This window comes from Neoarius graeffei, chromosome 25, assembly GCF_027579695.1.
Source record: "Neoarius graeffei isolate fNeoGra1 chromosome 25, fNeoGra1.pri, whole genome shotgun sequence".
Taxonomy (NCBI): Eukaryota; Metazoa; Chordata; class Actinopteri; order Siluriformes; family Ariidae; genus Neoarius; species Neoarius graeffei.
This window is the reverse complement of record NC_083593.1, coordinates 57,519,466-57,542,523: the sequence shown is the minus strand read 5'-3', so window position 1 is coordinate 57,542,523 and position 23,058 is coordinate 57,519,466. Positions and strand designations below refer to the sequence as shown.

General features: G+C 41.8%; 2 protein-coding genes across 3 annotated transcripts in view; one reads left to right on the top strand and one right to left on the bottom strand.

Moving 5' to 3' along the window:
* Window positions 1–1,399: 1,399 nt before the first annotated feature.
* dbh (dopamine beta-hydroxylase (dopamine beta-monooxygenase)) lies at window positions 1,400–15,765 on the top strand. The gene is made up of 12 exons (XM_060908950.1): window positions 1,400–1,744; window positions 4,171–4,317; window positions 4,632–4,889; window positions 7,749–7,925; window positions 9,509–9,611; window positions 10,686–10,852; window positions 12,403–12,546; window positions 12,763–12,801; window positions 13,082–13,141; window positions 14,326–14,453; window positions 14,560–14,719; window positions 15,269–15,765. Exons 1-12 carry the CDS (start codon window positions 1,400–1,402, stop codon window positions 15,398–15,400), a joined length of 1,860 nt encoding a protein of 619 aa, XP_060764933.1. The 3' UTR covers window positions 15,401–15,765.
* Window positions 15,766–21,788: 6,023 nt separating this feature from the next.
* Window positions 21,789–23,058, bottom strand: part of sardh (sarcosine dehydrogenase) — a 59,951-nt gene continuing 58,681 nt past the window's right edge. For both annotated transcript variants that reach the window (XM_060908949.1, XM_060908948.1), the window contains exon 21: window positions 21,789–22,464. In XM_060908949.1, the coding sequence (XP_060764932.1) occupies window positions 22,330–22,464 (135 nt within the window). In that variant the 3' untranslated portion in view covers window positions 21,789–22,329. The remainder of the gene's footprint in view (window positions 22,465–23,058) is intronic.

The window sequence follows — 23,058 nt, the reverse complement described above, 5'->3', positions numbered from 1 at the left end:
CACGTCTCACTTCCTGCCTTAGGCCTTCATTTTATTACCAGGGTCTGCTTTTCTGTTTCTGTCCGTCCCTCCCTCCATCTATCCATCCATCCCTTTCTCTCCCCAGCACACTCCATAGCCCTAGGGACCTCGATAACCTTTTAGTTCTCTCTCTCTCTCTCTCTCTCTCTCTCTCTCATAAACAAGGTGTCCATGTTTCCCTGATTGAAATGACACCATCAGCAGCTGCAGTCATGTCTCCGTGCCTTCGGGCCATCAGCACAGTTGAAGACTCATTCTGTTACCCACTCTCGACAGGGTTTTATCCTGATACGCGTTTAATTCCTTCCAAGGCAAGTAAAAGGTTCAAGGCTCCTCACCTGAAGCATCGCTGTAATGCAGAGCTGAGAGTTGGAAAAGATCTTCTGATGTGAGGATGAAATGCCTGAGGTGAGACTGTGCCGTCACCTACCAAGCATGTAAAAATGGGTGCCGTGATGACGGCCAATCAAAGTACAAGACATATTTTTTTAAAAATCATTTATTTGGCTTGTACATTTGCATTCAGTAATTAGTGTCATTTCATCAGCTTTCAGTAGCACCATGGATAACATGGCTATAGATTATTCTGTTTTATTGGGTAGTTAAAAATTTGCAAAACAGCTTGGGTAAGAACGTTTGGGTTCTTCTGAAATGAGATTGACACCAGGATTTGGCTCGACTCCGGTGTTTAATGTTTTCTAGTTTCCCACGGAACCACAGACTTTAATAACAATATAAAAGGAAGGATAATGGAAGCCTTGTGGTTGGTTTGTCAGCTCGAATCTGCTGAAAATGATCAATAAAGGCCATTAAACATGACCTGCAACTCGGATATCAGCAATTCACAATTAACCAAAAAAATCTATGCGAACCGATTTTAGTTTAATTAAATGTATTATTATTATTATTGTTTGAATAATGCAAATCACCCGTCCCTGGTGCTGTAGGAAAGCGGTGCAACTCGCCAGCAGATGTTTTAGGAAAAGAAATAAGAGGGGAAAGAGACAAGTTTAGCCAGAGGCGAAATAAACAATTGAATTTTGGTTAACCAGAACTAATATAATTAGCCAGAATAAAGTAGAGCCTGTCACTGGGTCGTGCTCTTAAAAGCCTGGGGAGGAGCGCGAGCATGTGCAGATCCAGGACAGATCCAACAGTAGACACAGATGAGACAGTGGTCCTGAAGAAGGTTAGAACGCCGAAAGGTGGTGATGAGTTTGAGTTGAAATTAAGAAAAACTTCAGTTGCAACATCAACCATTGACCACATTGGAGATAAATTTCTAGAAAACCTGAGGAAGGTTGTGAGAAGTGTTGAAACGTCTCAAACCTCTGAAGAACATCTTAAAATCCTGAGCCATCTTTTGAAAGACGGAGAGATGCGTCTCTTAAACAAGGACCTGCGTCTGCAGGACTTTACACTGATCTACGTGATCCTGCTTGCTGCCTTGGTGGTTCTCCTGGTGGCCCCATACCATGCTTCATCCCCATCTTCGTCTCCAGATGGCCCATCTAGACCTCCCTTACCCTACCATGTCCCCCTGGACCCTGCTGGACAGCTGGAGCTCTCCTGGAACATCAATTACGCCAAGCAGGAGGTGTACATGGAGCTTCGGGCCAAGGAGCTACACCACGGTCTCCTGCTGGGCATGTCGGATCGTGGGGAACCCACCAACGCCGACCTGGTGCTTCTGTGGAACGATGGGCACAAGTCCTACTTTGGGGTGAGGAGAGTGTATGTAGGTGGAGGACATCAGGAGATGGTTAGGTTTTAGTTATGTAAAATGCATTTGTTAAATTAGATAAAATCATAATCAATTTCTTTGTGGTTCATTTAGCGGTTCTTTGGGAAACCAGTAAAAGTTCTGTGTAGAATCTGACAGAAAAAGTTCCTAGAAGCATTTTGAAGAAAGAACAGTTTTTTTTCTTACTATCCAAAATTAAAGTATAATGTCTTAGAAAACTGTTGAGAGAATTTATCATCCATCCATCCATTATCTGTAGCCGCTTTATCCTGTTCTACAGGGTCGCAGGCGAGCTGGATCCTATCCCAGCTGACTACGGGTGAAAGGCGGGGTTCACCCTGGACAAGTCGCCAGGTCATCACAGGGCTGACACATAGACACAGACAACCATTCACACTCACATTCACACCTACGCTCAATTTAGAGTCACCAGTTAACCTAACCTGCATGTCTTTGGACTGTGGGGGAAACCGGAGCACCCGGAGGAAACCCACGCGGACACGGGGAGAACATGCAAACTCTGCACAGAAAGGCCCTCACCGGCCACGGGGCTCGAACCCGGACCTTCTTGCTGTGAGGCAACAGCGCTAACCACTACACCACCGTGCCGCCCAGAATTTATCATGATATCAGTAATGTGTTGTCATATTGCATATGCGTGATGGAGTAATAAAAATCAGGACACTGGGTCTGTATAACATTGGAATGGTACAGAGGTGAGTTACGTTTATATATTTCTTTTTAAAAAATAGCCATAAATTAATAGTTTCTGAATGTGGGTTAAACAATCAAGTCTTAAATATATCACATAATATATTCTTAGAATAATATAAACAATTTACTAATCCACAAAAAACAGATTTATCCAATAAATGTGTTCCATTTTTATTTCTTACTTATTTATCCATTTTTTTTTTTTAAAAAACTCTTTTCTAATTTCCCAGATTGATGTGAATTCACTATTTCATTTATAATCAGTCCATATACACTAGGAACAATATCTTTTATTATTATTAATAATAATAATAATAATAATAATAATAATACCAGCTTACCAGTTTGTCTTTTCAGAACGTAGATATAAATAGACAAAATTTAGCATTTAAAAAAAACATTAAGAAAGCAAAAGTATCACAATGATGCTGGAACTCTACCAACGTGGCAACCGTGATATCAGAAGCCCTGTATAGTGCTTATGATGAAGCTTCTATGTACTTTAATATCAAGGTCATGTCTTTTAATCAGAGTTAAGAGTGTGATTTTAAAATTTCTAAAAGGTACAGCATGATGTTTAAAGTGTTATTCAGGAAGATGATAGGGTGTGTGTGTGTTGGACAGCGTGACTAGGCGGAATGAGTGGAGGCTAAAATTAAATTGGGCCACTCAGATGTGTACACACACACACACACACACACACACACACACACTCTCTGTCTGAGACAGCCTGAGGAGGAGGCCAGTCTGTCTTGAGAATGCCATTATGTTCTTGCAGATTAAAGCCGATAGTGGCTTGTGTACTCCAAAACGTTCATGTGTAACTACAACTCAAACATCAATATGATATACCGTACATCATCCGTGTATCTGTTCTTTTAAAGTTCACCTGAAATCGGAATTGATATTTGAGAGATTTTTACACCTAGTGTTATTGACACCAAAACAATAATATATCTCCAGAAAGAAAAATTTTGATGACTCATCCTGTACCAATGATGCGCATGTCCGATTAAATGCCCTCTAGAAGGTGTATGTCCCGCCCCCCTCAGGGGTGTGTCTTGCTCTACACTAGCAAGTTGTTTTACACGATTCCCTTTTAAATAATTGGAGTTTATTCATATGAAAGAGGGCGGGGTTTGTGTGAGTTGGCAGTCATGTGACTTGCTTTACCAATTCATGGCTCTTCAAATCCAGCGTGTTTATTTCTTCCTCAGACTGATGGAGATCATTATTCCATCTTTATTCACCATCTCCATCAGTACGAGTCAGTAATAACATTTTATCTGCCACTCAAACACGTCTTGCTTCTCTTTATGACGACCCTGCGGATGTCTGTTACCATCAGCAACACTGACGCATGACCTCCAATCATTTATTGCAGTTATCAGAAGGAAATCCTCCACAGCTGAACAAAGGCTCTTGGTATTTAATTACTCGAGAACTACTGCCAGGTTCGTGTAGATTGGATGGGGGTGTGGTGTAATCAGTCAAGCACTTCCACATGACGTTGCTCTGACTTCCTATTTCAAGAGGAAACACATCGTTAGAAGGAAATCTGATCATAAAGGCTCATTATCTTTGAATTTTATCATGCTGTTAAATCCATACTCTGAGAATCTCATATGGATGTTTGTGTGTCCATATGTATATGTTTACATTAATGTGTGTGTGTGTGTGTGTGTGTGCAGGAAGCTTGGAGTGATGATGAAGGTCGGGTAATGTTAGACAGTCAGCAAGATTACGAGTTGCTGGATGCTCGGAACACTCCGGAAGGCTTTTCTCTGCTCTACAGGAGACCTTTCAGTACCTGCGATCCCCATGACTACGTTATAGAGGCACTGTAGTATACACACACACACACGTGCACACACTTGGTGTAGAAAACATTTGACAATTGTCACACTAAGCAGCCCACAAAAGCAGAATGTAAACATCCTTGAATGAAATCGAATTATAAACAGAGAAAAGCTCATTTGTGTAGTTTTTGTAGCCGAGGCTGTTATTTAACACCTTGACTGACAGGTAGGTCACATGACCGTAGTAGCCAATATTTATAAGGAACTGTATATACTGTAGTTATGAGTATAGATTCTGTACTGGAACACATTCGGTACTTCCTGTACTCACTCATCACTCCTCTGATCGACAGGAAGGAACAGTCCACCTGATCTACAGCATACTTGATCAGCCAATCCACTCTCTCCGTGAACTCAACATGTCCTGCCTTCAACTTGGCATCCAGCGAGTCCTTCTATTGCGTCCTGACACGCCCAGCCCCTCTCTTCCGCCGGATGTGCGCACGCTGGAGGTTCTGGCCCCTGATGTCGTTATCCCTGACCAGGAGACCACCTACTGGTGCTATATGTACCAACTGCCCCCCAACATGCCCAAGAACCACATCGTCATGGTAACAGCAGGGATGTTGAGAACACTCTAGTCCGTCAGAATCATACAGTGGTGCTTGAAAGTTTGTGAACCCTTTAGAATTTTCTATAGTTCTGCATAAATATGACCTAAAATATCATCAGATTTTCACACAAGTCCTAAAAGTAGATAAAGAGAACCCACTTAAACAAATGAGACAAAAATATTATACTTGGTCATTTATTTATTGAGGAAAATTATCCAATATTACATATCTGTGAGTGGCAAAAGTATGTGACCCTTTGCTTTCAGTATCTGGTGTGACCCCCTTGTGCAGCAATAACTGCAACTAAACGTTTGCGGTAACTGTTGATCAGTCCTGCACACTGGTTTGGAGGAATTTTAGCCCGTTCCCCCGTACAGAACAGCTTCAACTCTGGGATGTTGGTGGGTTTCCTCACATGAACTGCTCGCTTCAGGTCCTTCCACAACATTTCCATTGGATTAAGGTCAGGACTTTGACTTGGCCATTCCAAAACATTAACTTTATTCTTCTTTAACCATTCTTTGGTCGAACAATTTGTGTGCTTAGGGTCGTCGTCTTGCTGCATGACCCACCTTCTCTTGAGATTCAGTTCATGGACAGATGTCCTGACATTTTCCTTTAGAATTCGCTGCTATAATTCAGAATTCATCGTTCCATCAGTGACGGCAAGCCGTCCTGGCCCAGATGCAGCAAAACAGGCCCAAACCATGATACTACCACCACCATGTTTCACAGATGGGATAAGGTTCTTATGCTGGAATGCAGTGTTTTCCTTTCACCAAACATAACGCTTCTCATTTAAACCAAAAAGTTCTATTTTGGTCTCATCCGTCCACAAAATATTTTTCCAATAGCCTTCTGGCTTGTCCACATGATCTTTAGCAAACTGCAGACAAACAGCAATGTTCTTTTTGGAGAGCAGTGGCTTTCTCCTTGCAACCCTGCCATGCACACCATTTGTTGTTCAGTGTTCTCCTGATGGTGTATTCATGAACATTAACATTAGCCAATCTGAGAGAGACCTTCAGTTGCTTAGAAGTTACTCTGGGGTCCTTTGTGACCTCGTCGACCATTACATGCCTTGTTCTTGGAGTGATCTTTGTTGGTCGCCCACTCCTGGGGAGGGCAACAATGGTCTTGAATTTCCTCCATTTATACACAATCTGTCTGACTGTGGATTGGTGGAGTCCAAACTCTTTAGAGATGGTTTTGTAACCTTTTCCAGCCTGATGAGCATCAACAACGCTTTTTCTGAGGTCCTCAGAAATCTCCTTTGTTCGTGCCATGATACACTTCCACAAACATGTGTTGTAAAGATCAGACTTTGATAGATCCCTGTTCTTTAAATAAAACAGGGTTCCCACTCGCACCTGATTGTCATCCCATTGATTGAAAACACCTGACTCTAATTTCACCTTCAAATTAACTGCTAATCCTAGAGGTTCACATACTTTTGCCACTCACAGATATGTAATATTGGATAATTTTCCTCAATAAATAAATGACCAAGTATAATATTTGTGTCTCATTTGATTAACTGGGTTCTCTTTATCTACTTTTAGGACTTGTGTGAAAATCTGATGATGTTTTAGGTCATATTTATGCAGAAATATAGAAAATTCTAAAGGGTTCACAAACTTTCAAGCACCACTGTAGATAATCAGTTTATAATGAATGAGATGATCATGGATACAGTCTGACACTGCAGTGTTCTCTCAGGATTATTAATCCCTCGTACTAAAGTAAAGGATTTTCAGCACCGAATCATAATGTAATAGATTTAATACAAACCCAGACACGTTAATAATAAAAGTAGAATTCTTGTACTATATTATGAGCAGGAATATATTGTGGCCGTTTTCCATCCGGATATCTCCTTCATTTGCACAGTGGACTCGAGGGTTTATTATCCTCTCGACTGACTCAAAGCAGAGGCAATAGAAATAAATTCAGTGTAATTTACGCGCCTGTATCTCAGGGGAACGTCTATCCCACAGAGAAATCAAAAACTGGAAAGTAAGATGATTGCGTTATCGTCTCTGAGATCTGTCCTCTGCCCTGTTCTCCATCTTTTACTCCTTCATCTTCCTTTCCCTCTGTTAGTCATTTACTTTATGTATTCTTTCTCCTTCGCCCTTGTTTGTTTATTATTACGCCACACCTTTACTCCTTTTGGTTTAGATTTGATGAGGAGGAGTCTGATGCTGCTCTCACACTTGCTTTAGAGCTATGGCACTGTGCAAAAGTCTTTTTAATACAAACTTTGTTATAGATTCCTATTTTATGACTTCTACATTATTGAGTTAAAACATTACAAAAACATTTTAGAGTTCCAAACGTTCGTTTTCCAGCAAATGTTACAGAAAAAAAAATGTTTGAGCAGCATATTCCATAAGAATATGAATTCCAAATAAATCTTTTTCATTAAAGTAAGCAACTTTTAATGTGTAATAGAGCACTTTTACAGATGAAATCTAATTTCTTTAAAAGTATAAAGGCTATTACATGATTGAAAAAATAAGCAGCTCATCAGAGGATCTGTGGAATTTCTTGAAGATAAAACTGAATGGCAGTAAAGCTGAGAGTAACGTAAACCACTAACGTAAAGGCAAAGGGTTGTGATGTGTATTACTGTAATCACATTCATTTGTTATATTTTAGTTTATGATGCTTTTGGGAAACTGGATCAGGAGCAGTGAAGCAGAGAGAGAGTGAGGGAGAGAGTGTTGTGATGCTCACTTTATCATTTAATGCTGCTGATTTTAAATTAACTTGTAAACAGAACTGTACAGGTTTAATAAGATTTCTTTCATAAGACATAAGGTAATAAATGTGAGTAAATGTTGGTGTGTGCAGTACGAGGCGGTGGTGAGCGCAGGGAACGAGGCCATCGTGCATCACATGGAGGTGTTCGAATGCTCGCCACACATGGACGCCGTCCCTCAGTACAGCGGCTCCTGTGACTCCAAGATGAAGCCGGCGAAGCTCAACTCCTGCCGTCACGTCCTGGCAGCGTGGGCCCTTGGAGCCGAGGTCAACACACACACACACACACACACACACACACACACACACACACACACAAAACTAGTATGTTTCATCCTATCAATTTGAGTAACATTTACAAATAAACATGAGTTACTATCCACTTCTCCCATGAAGAGACTGGCAGCTTCAGGGTTGCCAAGTCTCTGATTTTCCTGCATACTCCTTTAAGTGTATATTAGATTAAAGGCACAGTCAGCAATTACAGTGAGCTGAAACTCCCTCAAAATTCAGTAGTAATTCAGAAATGCAGTAGTTTTAGTGATCTGTTAAATGTGTCAAAATACTGTAAGTAATATTTACTGAACCAAAGACTTGGGCTTAATGACTTTGCTTATATTATTAATTATACAGTAAATAGTGTTAATTAGAAGAGCCTTAATATAAAACCTCCTCCAAGGCCAGACCTCAAATCACCTGCGTGTGTGCTGTCTAGGCGAGAACACCTGAATGCTAGAGCGGTAGGCGGAGCTTTCTGAGCCGACAGGTTATGTACAGTGTGTGTGTGAAAATGAAATGACTTATATTTAACCATAAGGTTAAAATAAGTGTTTCTCAGATGATGTAGTGTTTGAGTAATAAACAGCAGTGACATATCAACATAAATGCTGGCAATTTATAGAAACTTTTGTAACTCCGTGTTGAGCTCCTTCCTCTTCTTCACTCATGTTGTGTATGTGGAGCGTTTTTCACCAGCAGATTGGCGTAGATAATTCCGGGTTGTGCAGGTATCAAGCCGCTGCAGCATTCAGCCGTCTCTATAGATACACACGGGCACATCGCCCACGCTCACTCGCTCACTGCCAGTCACAGATCTGAGTGGCACAGAGAGACAAGAGACACCAATTACTGAATTACACGAAAAGAAAACGAGCACAAAACATCCTCCTCCTGAGCTGTAGAGACGAGATTATCAAGGAAAGGGTGGGAAAAAACCCTCCACAAATCGAAGCCTTCATTTCTGCCTTCAAGAGCGGTTATTTTTCTGTTATTATTTTCAACCAGAGTTATTTCCGGTTTCTTTACATTAATTATTTGTTTCAGAAATGAAGGGAAATTATGTATTTCATGTATAAAATGAAGGAAGAATCAGAAGCAGAAGAAAAGGAGGAGGAGGAGGAGGAGAATCAGGCTGGTTATGTAAAGCAGTTCTTGGACTGTGTTTTTATAACGCTTTTAAATAAGGGCTAGTTGTTTTTTTTTCCCTTTCTTTGAATAAAAATATCTCTCGTAGAAGTGATGACTGTACAGAGCGCTGTTTGAGTCAGCGCTGGCAGTCTGTCTCAGCCGAGTGACTCACAATCAATCATACAACCTCCTGATACCACAACGACGTCCAATTACACGTCCCGATTGGTCAGAAGGTGTTGATTTAATGTTCTCTAACAGCAGCCCTGACAATGGTGCAGGTTTATATTAATGCACTTGTACTAATGTTATTGTTTCTATAGTAACAGCTCGGGGGGGGGCAGCAGGTGAGGGAGCAACTGTTTATAACTGCTGTAATGTGGAGCAACAGGACTATAACAAGTAACAGTATTTTACTACTGCGTGTGTCTGTGTGTGTGTAGCAATTCTATTACCCCTCAGATGCTGGCCTTCCTCTGGGTGGACAAGGTTCCTCCAGGTTCCTTCGTTTGGAGGTGCACTATCACAACCCACTCCTCATCTCAGGTACGTGTGTGTGTACACACACACCCCAATTAGAGCGTTTCGATTTCTGTAACCATTATGAGTCTTCTTTCCTCTCTCTGCTGGAACCACTTGATTGCCTGCTCACCTAAATCATCAACATCTCTTCCTCCTCCTTCACTTTTACAGACTTCTTGTTTCAAAACCATCCTCGAAAATCATTTTTAATGCATTGCTTCTGGCTTTTGTCTCATTTTGAAGCTCTTTGTGTGTGTGTGTGGGGGGTGTATGTGTGCTGTTACAGGTAATGAAGCTACTAAATTTAACAACAGGTTTTAAAACTTTGAAATATAATGCAGGGCAGTGCTTCAGTAACGGAATTACACTCAGTAAAATGTAATTTTTTATTATTTTTTTTAAGTTGCAGTGCTCAAGATAATGGTATTAAATAAAAAGTTCACACTGTGTGGGGTCTTTTGACCCTAAAAAGCATAGAAAATTGTTTAACTCTGAACACAAAATCTTTTCTGAGGAAAGAAAAGTCAGTAATGGAATTGCATCAAAAAAACCCTGAACTTTTCATTTCTTAAAATTCAACCCCAGAGTTCTCTGAAGCGACGTTGCTATAATTGGGGTGGTGATGATTTTTAAATCTGGTTTTCAGTACATTTGCCTTGGATTCCGTACTTTAGCAACATCACTGAGCTGACAGGTTCAGGCGATCTTGATCATTTCATAATTCTGGCCTCTCTGCTGAAGAACTGGCCTCTACCAGAAAATCTCTCCTTCATCCGACAAAGAAGAGTTTGTAATTATGACTACAACACTTAGGATAAAAATATCACTACGAACCAAAACTGTACAGCATAAAGTTGAAATTCTTATTTTTTTAAAATAAATAAATATCAATAAATGTATGTTTTGTTTTATCATTAAAAACACAAACTTTCTCAGACTTTCAGTATAAACATTATTCAAGCAGTGGGGTTGGATATGAGCTCAGATACGATATGAGCTGATGAGATATGAGCTCAGATACGATATGAGCTACGATATGAGATATGAGCTCAGATACGATATGAGTATGAGGGGTTTTTGTATGTGTGTTTGTTGCAGGGCGTCGTGACTCCTCTGGTATCCGTTTGTGGTTCACTCCGTCACTGAGGCGTTTCGATGCTGGGATCATGGAGCTCGGTTTGGTCTACACGCCCGTCATGGCCATCCCTCCTCACCAGCACACCTTCCAGCTTACGGGCTACTGCACTGCCGAGTGCACACGCACGGTACACACTCCAGAACAATCTGGAACCTTGGTCATCATTTGTGCTTCAGTCTGCGTACTAAGAGAGAGTTTAGCTTGTTGCTTAAAGTTTGATTCAGTTTACTAAATCGATTCATTTGAATCACTCATTTCAATTAATCAAATTTCAAAAGTTTAATAATGCATTTTTTTTCTTCCCCAATTATAAATAGTTAGTTTGTTGTAGATCAGGGGTTCTTGAATCTTACTGGGGGGATTCACGTTCACAGAAATCAAATAAACAGATTATTTATGTGTGAGGGGGTTTATTTCTGAAAGTTCCTGTTTTTTATTGATAGTAGATTTCCGTTTATATCAATTACAGCCATAATTAATGATACTGGTGGCTTGTAGTTATGGGGGTTCACTTGGAGAACAATGATTATAGAGAGTTTCAAAGAACCATTATAAATTAATTCATGTTTGGATAATCTGGAAATTCTTGCTCAACTCCCACGCTGGCTTTAGTTTCTGATGTTAAGTGAGTTTCTCGTTCACCAAGGATCCGAGGAATGTCTGTAAACAGGAATAATTAGCTCAGGCTAACACGGAACAGCGTTATTCCTAATCTCTCAAACGTTAGCTAGCATGACACGAACTAGCCGAAAGCTAATCGCTATAGTCATCACAAACTCTATAATACAAAACCTGCAGCATGTGGATTACACTGAAGTTTAGTCTCGTTAGGAATGTAGCTCGACTCCTTGAGGCTGTGTGATGCTTAAAAAGTCAAATCAAATTAAGACTTTACAAATACTCACTGGCCACTTTATTAGGAACAGCAACTCGACAGCAGCACGATGCATTAAATCATGCAGCTACAAATCAAGAGCTCAGTTAATGTGTGGTATGGGTGTTGGTTTGAGCCAGATGGACTGGTTTGAGTATTTCAGAAGCTGCTGATCTCCTGGGGTTTTCACACACAACAGTCTCTAGAGTTTACACAGAATGGTGCAGAAAACAAAAAAACAGCCTTCAAGTGAGTGAGCGACAGTTCTGTGGGTGGAAACAAATGCCTTGTTGATAAGAGAAGGGCAGAGGAAAATGGACAGATTGGTTCAAGCTTTTTTTTTTTGCCAGGAAGGATATAGTAACTCATATAATCACTCTTTACAACCGTGGTGAGCAGAAAAGCATCTCAGCATGCAACAGCAGAACAACACATTGGGTTCCACTCCTGCAGCCAAGAACAGGGATCTTAGAACCAACAAGTTCCTGTTAAAGTGGATGCTGAGTGTAGATAACTAATAGAGAAACAGATGAAGTGAGTAGAATTTTTTTCTTTTGAAATTAGTGTATGCATAAATTGTTTTTCTCCTCACTTCTTTACACAGCTCTCTTCTATTTGACTGTAAATGATCCTGAGTCTAGTTTCTGAGGAATATTTTCTTGCAGTCTCACGCTGCTCTTTTCAACCCTTTCATTAAAGCAGCCACCTGTCGAACCTGTATATCACTCAAGAGAATCAAACAGCAGTACTGTTTATTCCAGGATCGTGTGCGTGTGTGCTTTACTCCCACTCGTGTCCTACAGGGGCTGCCTCCCGGTGGGATCCATATTTTTGCGTCGCAGCTGCACACACACCTGGCAGGCCGAGGCGTCCGGACCGTACTGGTGAGAGGAGGCAGGGAGGTGGAAGTGGTGCAGGAAGACAAACACTTCAGTGCACACTATCAGGTAGAACACACTGACAAATGCAAACACACACACACACTTGAATATATCCCTGACGGTTGCTCACGGCCCGGCCCGACCCCACACATCCCACAGTGCGATCACGGAACGCTGAATATTATCAGGTTTCTTACAATTTGAGAAGGAAGGTGCGAGATTATATTATATTTATTCAGCACTAACACCCCCCTCCCCTCTCTCTCTCTCTCTCTCTCACAGATCATCCGTATCCTCAGAAAGATGGTGACTGTTCTGCCAGTAAGTTCTCTGTGCCAGCACGGCTAAAACAGGACTCGTATTTATCCGGGAGGGGAAAAAACACAGAGATAACACAGACATTACAGGAAAAGCCTGGAGGCAACAAGCCACCAACAAAAGAACAGATCTGCTGCATTTAGACTGTCAATATCAGCTCCCACACACACAGCGAGAGCCGCCAGTTTCACACTGACCTGCCAAACACTGAGCCGCTTTTAAACATCCCACTACAAATAGAAGCTGATCACAAGATTGTGCTCTCTCTCTCTCTCTCTCTCAGGGTGATGTGCTTCTGACAAAATGCACTTATAACACAGAAGACAGAAACAAAGTCACAGTGGTGAGTGTGAACACACCATACGACACACACTCCCTCGATCATTGAGAGTTTATTATTTATTTTCCTTTAATAGGACTTGTGTGGAAAGTGGTGTCCTAAGAGATGTTCTGGACTGAGAAATCTGTAAGGAGTTGTCCATCATGTATGAGGCATAGAGATGGTATAGTTGGAGAAATGGAGCGGATGGTGAAGTGATAGAAGCAAAGCAGTTTTGTTCTCTTGGAGACAAGCTGGAAAGAGAAGGAGGAGCAGAGAGAGCAATAAGAACAAGAGTGTCAGCAATGTGGAAGAAACGGAGAGAGATGGCAGGGTTTAGTTAATAAGGGCATAACCACTGAAAATAAGCAGAATGATGTATGACATGTATTAGACTGGTTCTCATCTACACATCAGCACTAAATCAGAGACTAGAGCAGAGAGAAGAACGTTACGATCCATGGCAGGAGCACGGCTCAGAGAAGGTGTGAAGAGGAGGCAGCTCAATACGGTGTGATACAGTTATATAAAATATTGATGGTGAAGAGATGGGGATGGTTTGGTCATGTCAGAAGAGATAAAACTCTTGGGAGAGTTTGTAGATTAGATCATCATGGAAGGCCAAGGAAGATCTGGGAAAAATGCACTGAAGATCTAGAGGAGTTGAATGCTGGTGAAGATGCTTGAGATCAGAGAGAATGGCGTGTTGAATCAAACATCTGACCCCTGAACTCGGGGGGGGGGGGACCTGATCATAAAAGGATGATGATGAGGAGGAGGAGCAGCACCTCCCCAAGGTGTTTTATTCTTCTTACAGCACAGTAAGAAACAAGTTCAAACAACAAACATGTTCACTTGCGGTGTAGCAGCGATGAACTTAAAGCATCTTCAGTTAGAAAACAAAATCGCAGCTCATTATTTAAAACTAAACACATTTGTTTTTAATGAAAGCATTTTTAAGATTTCCAGAGAAGTTATAGACGTAAACAGGAAAAGGGTTAAAAGATGTGATGCGTCAGACATTTTTAGTAATTTAATTTTATACATTTTAAACTCTGCAGCTTTAATGTCATCTCAGAGCCTTGATGTTACCAGGCGTCTCCTCTTCCTGCGGAGAGTGAATTTGATCAGTTTGGTCCCAGGCAGTGACGTTTTTAACAAAATGGAACAAAAATGGCCAGTTAAATGGTGTGTGTGTGTGCATGCAGGGTGGCTTTGGGATCATGGAGGAGATGTGTGTGAATTATGTCCACTATTACCCACGTACCCAGCTGGAGCTGTGCAAGAGTCACGTAGACCTGGAGTACCTGCAGAAATACTTCAGCATCATCAACAGGTGCTCGAGCTTGTGCTTTTTTTAAACTACTGAATCCCAGTGAAGGAGCAGTTACTATAGAAACAGTAACGTGTTCCGATAAACCTGTGATTGTGATCTCTGTCAGGTTCCATGGCAGTGAGGGCTGCAGCTGTGCTCAGACCTCAGTGGAGGATGAGTTCTCCTCCGTGACCTGGGACTCGTTCAGTGCCAAGGTGCTCGACTCCCTGTACACCACCTCGCCCATCTCCATGCACTGTAACCGGTCCACGGCCGAGCTCTTCCCCGTGAGTACTCGCACCAGAAAACCTCTCGGTCCAAGGAAGACCGAAATCTATTTGTTTGTTAATTAGTCTTGGCCTCCTTAATGAATCTCCTACACTACACTGTCTCCTGCCTGACTGCTCACAGAAACTTTCATATCTGAGTTCTGCGCTTTGAAATGGTGGTTAATTTCAGGAAACAGCAGCTGCACAAGAGCAATATTCTCTATCAAATGCTCAATCATGTGGTCACTTCCTGACTGACGAAGGTCTCCGTGCGCTTGTAGACGCTTCGGTGATCCTGAAACCACAATTGCATTCATCAGTGGAGTTTAGTCTCTGATTGAAAGGTGTTTGCGCGTTGTTTAGCTCACCAGCCGCCATGCGATGAGCTACTAACGTCACACGGTGTCCGTCCGTCCACAATTCACAAAAATCGCTCCTCCTCCCTGAGTTTTGACTTTAAAAAAAATAACTTTAGCTAATTATAAACAAGTCTGGTTTCTCATGGTACGGTTGTGTGAGTTACTGCATCATCGACGCTGACGCTTTGGCTTTCTCTCCCGTCTCCAGGGCAACTGGGAGAAACAGAAGATTCCTGAGGTGTTAGCGGAGCTCCAGCCACAAGTCCGGCCGTGTGAGCCGAGCCGAGCGGCATCTCCGCGTAGCGGCCCTACGGAGGTTCAGCCCCAACTCCGCGGATAACACACAACACCACGGTGTCATTAACATTAAACAGTTTAGATGCCCGATTTGTTTGCATTTCCACCGGCAGCCAAAACTAATTAATTTGCACCATTATGCAGATTTAACTCAAAGTGGGTGTGGTCAGATCTGGGGCATACAAATGAGAAGCAAAGCGATGTGATGTTCTAGTTAGATATTTTTACTAGACAGATATATAGAAAACACTTTTCTTCTGCCACTGAGCATCGTCCACCTGTTAGCACTTTCACAGTTTAGTATAAATACACAGGTAATTATCGAAAATCGTGCACTGATTGGTCCAGAGATTCGGATTATTTATTTCTCGATAATCACCTTGAATGACTCAAATCAAGTTTTTGTACAGTGCTTTTAACAATAAACATTGTCGCAAAGCAGCTTTACAGAATTTGAATGACTTAAAACATGAGCTAATTTTATCCCTAATCTATCCCCAATGATGAAGCCTGTGGCGACGGTGGCAAGGAAAAACTCCCTCAGACAACATGAGGAAGAAACCTCGAGAGGAACCAGACTCAAAAGGGAGCCCATCCTCATTTGGGCAACAACAGACAGCCTGACTATAATATTAACAGTTTTAACAGGTATAACCCTCAACTGTCCTCATGGGGCCGTCCTTCACAGGAGCGGTGCGATAAAACTCCGACCAGACACAGGGCACCAGGATGGATCAAGCAGGTCCGAGGGGCAGAAGAGGCCAGCATCTCAATCCCAGGATCAACATGTAACTCAGAGGGACAGATTTGGGGTGGGGTGGGGTGGGGGAAGAGAGAGAGAGAGAAAGAAAACACAGGTTGTTAGGTATGCCCTAAAAATGACAAGTATTAAATCTGTGTGGTAGGCTCACAGAGACGAGAGTCTTTACATCAGGCATAACACACAACAATGGCATGTTAATATGGTAAAATATATCATGACCTGCTCTGGCTGGATGCTTGATTGGGTGATGGGAGCACACTCCTCAGCAATGATGAGATGCAGATGGGACCCTTAGGGCTGGCCAAGACAATTCAGTTACATTTCACCGGGTCTGGGACATGCGACAGAATGTCTGACGGCCGATTCCCTGCAGGCTACGATAGCCAGTCGAGGTCTCCACCCTCTCCACCAAAAGATTTCCTGTTGACTCCGTGTAACTCAGAGGGACAGATTTGGGGTGGGGGGGAGAGAAAGAAAACACAGGTGGTTAGGTATGCCCAATGTCACCTGAATAAGTAGGAACAGTATACATGTTGCACCGAGTACAAGCAGGGACTCCGGCAACTAACTATGACAGCATAACTAAAAGGGGAGAGCCAGAAGGTAACACAGGCATGAGGGAGCCCCGGGACATAAAGCAGCAGCCACTACACCGTCAACAAACTCGAGTGAGCAAGCGAGTGGGGACTGACAGCATCCATACATCCCAGTTTACCAAAACACTCTGTCTGAGGATCCTCCAGATCTACTCCTTTACCTCATAAACACCATTAACACAAGGCTTGACTAAACAGATCTGTTTTCAGCCGAGACTTAAACACTGAGACTGTGTCTGATTCCCGAGCATTACTTGGAAGGCTGTTCCATAACTGTGGGGCTTTGTAAGAAAAGGCTCCGCCCCCTGATGTAGCCTTCACTATACGAGGTACCAGCAGATAGCCTGCACCTTTTGATCTAAGTAGGCGTGGCGGGTCATAGAGGACCAGAAGTTCACTCAGGTACTGTGGTGCAAGACCATTTAGTGCTTTAAAGGTCAATAGTAGTATTTTATAATCAATACGAAATTTGATTGGGAGCCAATGCAGTGTGGATAAGACAGGGGTGATGGGGTCATATTTTCTAGTTCTAGTAAGGACTCTTGCTGCTGCATTTTGAACTAACTGGAGCTTGTTTATGCACTTATTGGAACATCCAGACAGTAAGGCATTACAATAATCCAACCTGGAGGGAACGAAAGCATGAACTAGTTTTTCTGCATCATGCAATGACATTAAATTTCTTATCTTTGCAATATTTCTGAGATGAAAGAAAGCTATCCGGGTGATGTTATCAATGTGAGTTTCAAATGAAAGACTGGGGTCAATAATCACTCCGAGGTCTTTTACTGCTGCACATGAAGAAACAGAAAGGCCATCCAGAGTCACTGTGGAATCAGAAAACTTACTTCTAGCTGCATGTGGTCCTAGCACAAGCACTTCAGTCTTGTCAGAGTTAAGCAGAAGGAAGTTAATAAGCATCCAGTGTCTAATGTCCTTAACACATTCCTCAATTCTATTAAGCTGGTGTCTCTCATCAGGTTTTGCAGAAACATACAACTGTGTGTCATCAGCATAACAGTGGAAACTAATACAATGTTTACGAATAATATCACCCAGAGGTAACATATATAGAGAAAAAAAGCAGTGGACCCAAGACAGAACCTTGTGGAACACCAAACTTTACCTCGGTACGTCTAGAAATATCACCATTTATATCAACATACTGATAACGATCAGTTAGATAAAACCTGAGCCAGGAGAGGGCCGTTCCCTTAACTCCCACAACATTTTCTAGTCTATCCAGAAGAATGGAATGATCAATGGTATCAAATGCTGCACTAAGGTCAAGCAACACAAGTAGCGAGACACAGCCCTGATCAGACGCCAACAGTAGGTCGTTTACTACTTTAACCAGAGCTGTCTCTGTGCTATGATGAGGTCTAAATCCTGACTGATACATTTCATGGATGTTATTCCTATGTAAATATGAGCATAACTGCTGTGCCACAGCTTTTTCAAGGATCTTGGAGATAAAGGGGAGGTTTGATATTGGCCGATAATTGGACAGCTGACAGGGATCAAGGTCAGGTTTTTTAATCAGGGGTTTGATAACTGCTAGTTTAAAGGATTTGGGTACATAGCCAATCATAAGAGAAGAATTTATTATTTTTAGAAGCGGTTCAATTACTCCAGGCATTATCTGTTTGAATAGATGTGTCGGTAAGGGATCTAGTACGCAAGTTGAGGCTTTTGATGTAGAGATTAATGAAAGTAATTCAGTTTCTTTAAGGGGAGTAAAACATTCTAACTGATGATCTGATACAGTTATATTGTTAACTACAGGCTCACTTTCATTGTCTGACCTTAAATTAGTAGTTTGAATTTTTTGTCGGATATTCTCAATTTTGTCATTAAAAAAATTCATGAAGTCGTTGCTACTCCATACTGCAGGTGTGCATGTGTCTATAGTGGACTTATTCCTGGTTAATTTTGCTACAGTATTAAATAGGAATCTAGGATTATTTTTGTTATCTTCTATTAGGGAGGAGAGATATGTTGATCTCGCAGCACTAAGAGCTTTTCTATACTTCAGGAAGCTCTCCTTCCACGCCAATTTGAACACTACCAATTTTGTTTGACGCCATTTACGTTCCAATTTTCGAGTGGTCTGTTTTAATGTGCGAGTGTCATCATTATACCAGGGTGCTAATTTTTTGTCTCTGACCATTTTCCTTTTAAGAGGAGCTACATTATCTAAAGTATGGCGGAATGTTGACTCTAAGCATTCAGTTGCCTGATCAAGTTCTGCAGGGGCTGACAGTGACCCAATCAAAGTTGATAACTCTGGGAGATCATTTATAAAGCTCTGTGCAGTAGTTGACGTGAAAGTACGTTTAATACAGTAGCGTGGTGAGGTGCATATATTATTACTCCGACATATCTTGAATGAGATGAGATAATGATCTGAGATAACTTCAGACTGTGGAAGTGTGACTATATTATCTACGTTTAATCTGAATGTTAGTATTAGATCAAGGGTGTGACCACCATTATGGGTCGGTCCTATGACATTCTGATTAATCCCGACTGAATCTAAGATGGACACAAACGCTGTTTTTAAAGGGTCTTCTGGGTTATCAAAGTGAATATTAAAATCTCCGACAACTAAAGCTTTGTCTAAGGAAATAACCAGATCTGAGATAAAATCTGCAAATTCAGAAAGAAACTCAGAATATGGCCCCGGGGGCCTGTAAATAATAAGTAACGGAATTAACTGGGTAGACCTATTTTTCGAGGCTACATATATTATGAGTATGAAGAACTTCAAATGTATTAAATTTATAACCAGGTTTTTGTGTTACACCTAGATAATCGTTATAAATAACCGCGACGCCTCCTCCTCTGCCAGTTAGACGAGGCTGGTGTATATAACTGTATCCAGGAGGACTCGCTTCATTTAATGCTATATATTCATTTGGCTTAATCCATGTTTCTGTTAAACACAGTACATTAAACTCCTGATCAGTAATGAGTTCATTAACCATTAGCGCTTTAGATGTAAGAGATCTAATATTTAATAGCCCCACCTTTAGATCAAAGGTGCTGGCAGCAGCTGAACAGTCAGTATGATCTAATTTTATATTGATTAGGTTACTGGAACAAACTCTCTGTGTATTTCTACCTTTTTGTTGAGCTTGGGGAACAGACACAGTCTCGATGTAGTGGGCCCTGAGTGACGACTCTGTGCAGCTAGCAGACAGTCGGTTTAGCCTGTTTGTCTGCTCCCTGGCCTTGGCGCTGGATTGTCAGAAATTAACTAGGCCTGTTCTGAGACTATGACCTATGCTGCAGGAAATGAGAGCAGCACCTTCCCGAGTGGGATGGATACCGTCCCGCCCTAACAGGCCAGCAGTGCCCTCAAAATTAGCCCAATTATCTATAAAGCCCACACTGTTTTCAGAGCACCACCTGGACAGCCAGCAGTTCAGCGACCATAACCTGCTGTAAGCTACATCGCCACGCCGCATTGGGACGGGGCCAGAGCATACTACAGCATCGGACATCGCCTTCGCTAATTTAAACACCTCTACAAAGTTACTCTTAGTAACCTCAGACTGACGAAGGCGTATATCATTAGCTCCTGCATGGATAACTATCTTTGAGAACCTGTGCTTGCCTAGGACCCTAAGATTACTTGCCATGTCCGGTGCCCTGGCTCCCGGTATACACCTGACTAAAGCTGCTGGTGCCCCTAAAGGCTGAGCTAATTTCACGTGCCGTATGATAGAGTCCCCTATAACCAGAGCTCTTTCAGGTTTCTCAGTGGGTGCATCACTAAGGAGAGCAAACCTGTTCGACATGTGACGCAGTCGTCACCCATTCGCCCCGCTGTAAGGGCTCTAATGCTGGAGTTGGGGGATTGCTAACTCCACCTAGGGCATCCAGACTTTCCCTAACAGAAACTACACTGTTCTCACGCTCACTAACCTGCTCTAAAGCCTGGACACGCACTTCTAGCACTGTAATCTTCTCCGTCAGAGAGCTAACTAATCTGCACTTATCACAAGTAAAGCTAATAAAGCTATCGCTAGTGACGGAGGAAGAATGACTAAACATCCTGCACTCAGCACACTGAACAGGCTGAAGGTGTGCCATGATGAAAAGATTCATGTACCTTAAATGAAGATCTGTTGATATTAAAGCAGATCAGATGTGGATGGCCTCCGCTTGTGGTCTTTACACAGGAGGAGAGAAAAAGAAAGCTTCCGGTCTCTGCGTTCTTCCGAAAAAAAGAGAGAAAAAACCGGGAAAAAAAAACCGGAAAAAGGAAAGCGAAAGTGAAAAGTACAAAAATGAAAGCGACAGTACAATAAAAATGAAGAGGATACTGGAAATTTATTTGTAGAAAAAAAGTTAAAAAAGGATTAGTAATTAACGCCGGCACTCGCGGGAAAAAAGGACTCGGCGCGAACAACTCAGGAAGCAGGAAGTGCGTCCAAAATGGCTCCAATCGCTTCGTCACTGTAAGTGAAGAAGAATCCGATGAAAGAAAATGTTGTTCCTAATGATGCTCCAAAGTTTGGTCTAAAACTATTCAAAGGGAAGGTGGGATTTATTTTATCAATTTCAAAACAAAGAACTTTGTGACTCGGCGTAGATAAATGATGCCGCAAAGTTTGAAAATTTTTTTTTAAATAATCACTTGTGTATTTATACTAAAACAATTATCCACCACAGACTCTGTGAATAATTGTTAATTGTCGTCAAGTCTGTAACAAGTGACTAGCGCTTTGCTAACTTCTTCCAGGGTTTTGTAAGCTTTAAACCTGGAGCCTTTCTTCTTATTTTTCTTAGTGACACCAACAGCAACACGTAAGTACAGGTTTAGTCTAAAGTGTCATTTTAGTGATTGGCTAAGCAGGTACGCATTAATCACGAATGAGTATTTTTTGTGGTATAAAAGCCGAGAACTATTGAATTAATGCAAACGTGGCTCCGTCCAGCAGAAATAAAGCTCACATTCATAATCCAGAGCAAATGTGGGGGTTTTGCAGGAAGTGCTGAATAAAATGAGGCTGAAATGAAGGAAAAAAGATTACGCTAGTAATAATTACACAGAAGAAACTCCGCACTGCAAACACTAAAGAACGTCCTTTTCATTTTATTGCTGAAGCTGTCAAATGTGCTTAAATGTAAACTGTCACATGGTCTCCATTTTATAGATGTTAATAAAAAGTCACATTTGGGTTTTTTTTGTTTTGTTTTTTTACATATGAAGTTGATTGCCACCATTATGACGTCTGATGCTAAAGCAGTGAACAAGTACACAACTCCTCACTCACACCTCTGCTCGGGGGAAAAAACCCCAAAACTGATAAATGGTTCTTCACAGGTTCCACCAGAACCCTTTTTACAGGTGTCGTTTTTTGCAGAACTGCTTTTAAAAATATTTTTAGGAATAAAACTTTATAGACACTAAGACTGTTGAGAGCTCTAAAGACTGCTGATGGGGTGACGTGGTTTCTGGATGAGACGTGTGTAACTCAGGACCGAGTGTGCGTGTTGATGTTTTGTGCGTGCGCTTAAAAGCAGCTTTATCGTCATCCCTGAACCTCCGGTTTCCCCATCAGCCCCTGCAGCGAGGACGAGAGCGGGACAGTTTTGGGACGTTCACTCGGCGCTGTAGATTCCCTTCACTCTCTTGTTGTCCGGATCAAACGGGGACTTCAGGTGGGCTTTGGCTTTATAGACCACGCCCATTCTCTCCAGAGTGAACTCACCACTGCGGATGAAATCCGGACTCACCTGAGGAGCAAAAACCCACAGGATTAAAGATGTTAATCAGGTGAATAGAGGAAGAGGTTTGTCTCACAACATGTAGGATTCAAAGGAGTCAAAATGATTTGATTCAGTCATAGAATTAAATCAACGCGAGAAGAAAAGGTCAGGACTGAAAAGAGAAAATGAGGCATGATGTTCATTAGTGTGGAGAATAAGGACGTGAGTAAAGAGGAAATTCTCGGTTCTTATGCTCTTTTAAAAACAACAAAAAAAGAACCCTTGAATTTGTCTTTAATATATATAAAAATCTCTGTAAATGAGCACCGTTAATTACTGTAGAAGCCTAAAATTTTTAGAGCTGCGAATCTCAACATTTTTCATGTAAATGATTACACAAGCAATTGAGCTGTTTTGTCTCTTGTGGGCGTGGCCTGTCATGTCCTGCATTTTATTTCTGGCTCCAATGAGAAACACTATGATTTATTTCCGTGCGACATTGTACTCGCTACAGAATCCCACCGGAGCCCCAGCAATCTCTGCTACTTCCTTTGTAACGTCTCTGTAGCTGTTTAATGAGTGTCGTAGATGACTGGATGAGAGGAAACTGCGCTTGTAGGA

What these genes read in the sequence shown, in the direction of transcription:
- dbh (XM_060908950.1), top strand. Translation starts at nt 1,400, where the DNA reads ATGCGTCTCTTAAACAAGGACCTGCGTCTGCAGGACTTTACACTGATC. An exon ending in GGCACAAGTCCTACTTTGGG is followed by an intron (nt 1,745 to 4,170) that starts GTGAGGAGAGTG and finishes GTGTGTGTGCAG; the next exon opens with GAAGCTTGGAGTGATGATGA. An exon ending in CGTGGGCCCTTGGAGCCGAG is followed by an intron (nt 7,926 to 9,508) that starts GTCAACACACAC and finishes GTGTGTGTGTAG; the next exon opens with CAATTCTATTACCCCTCAGA.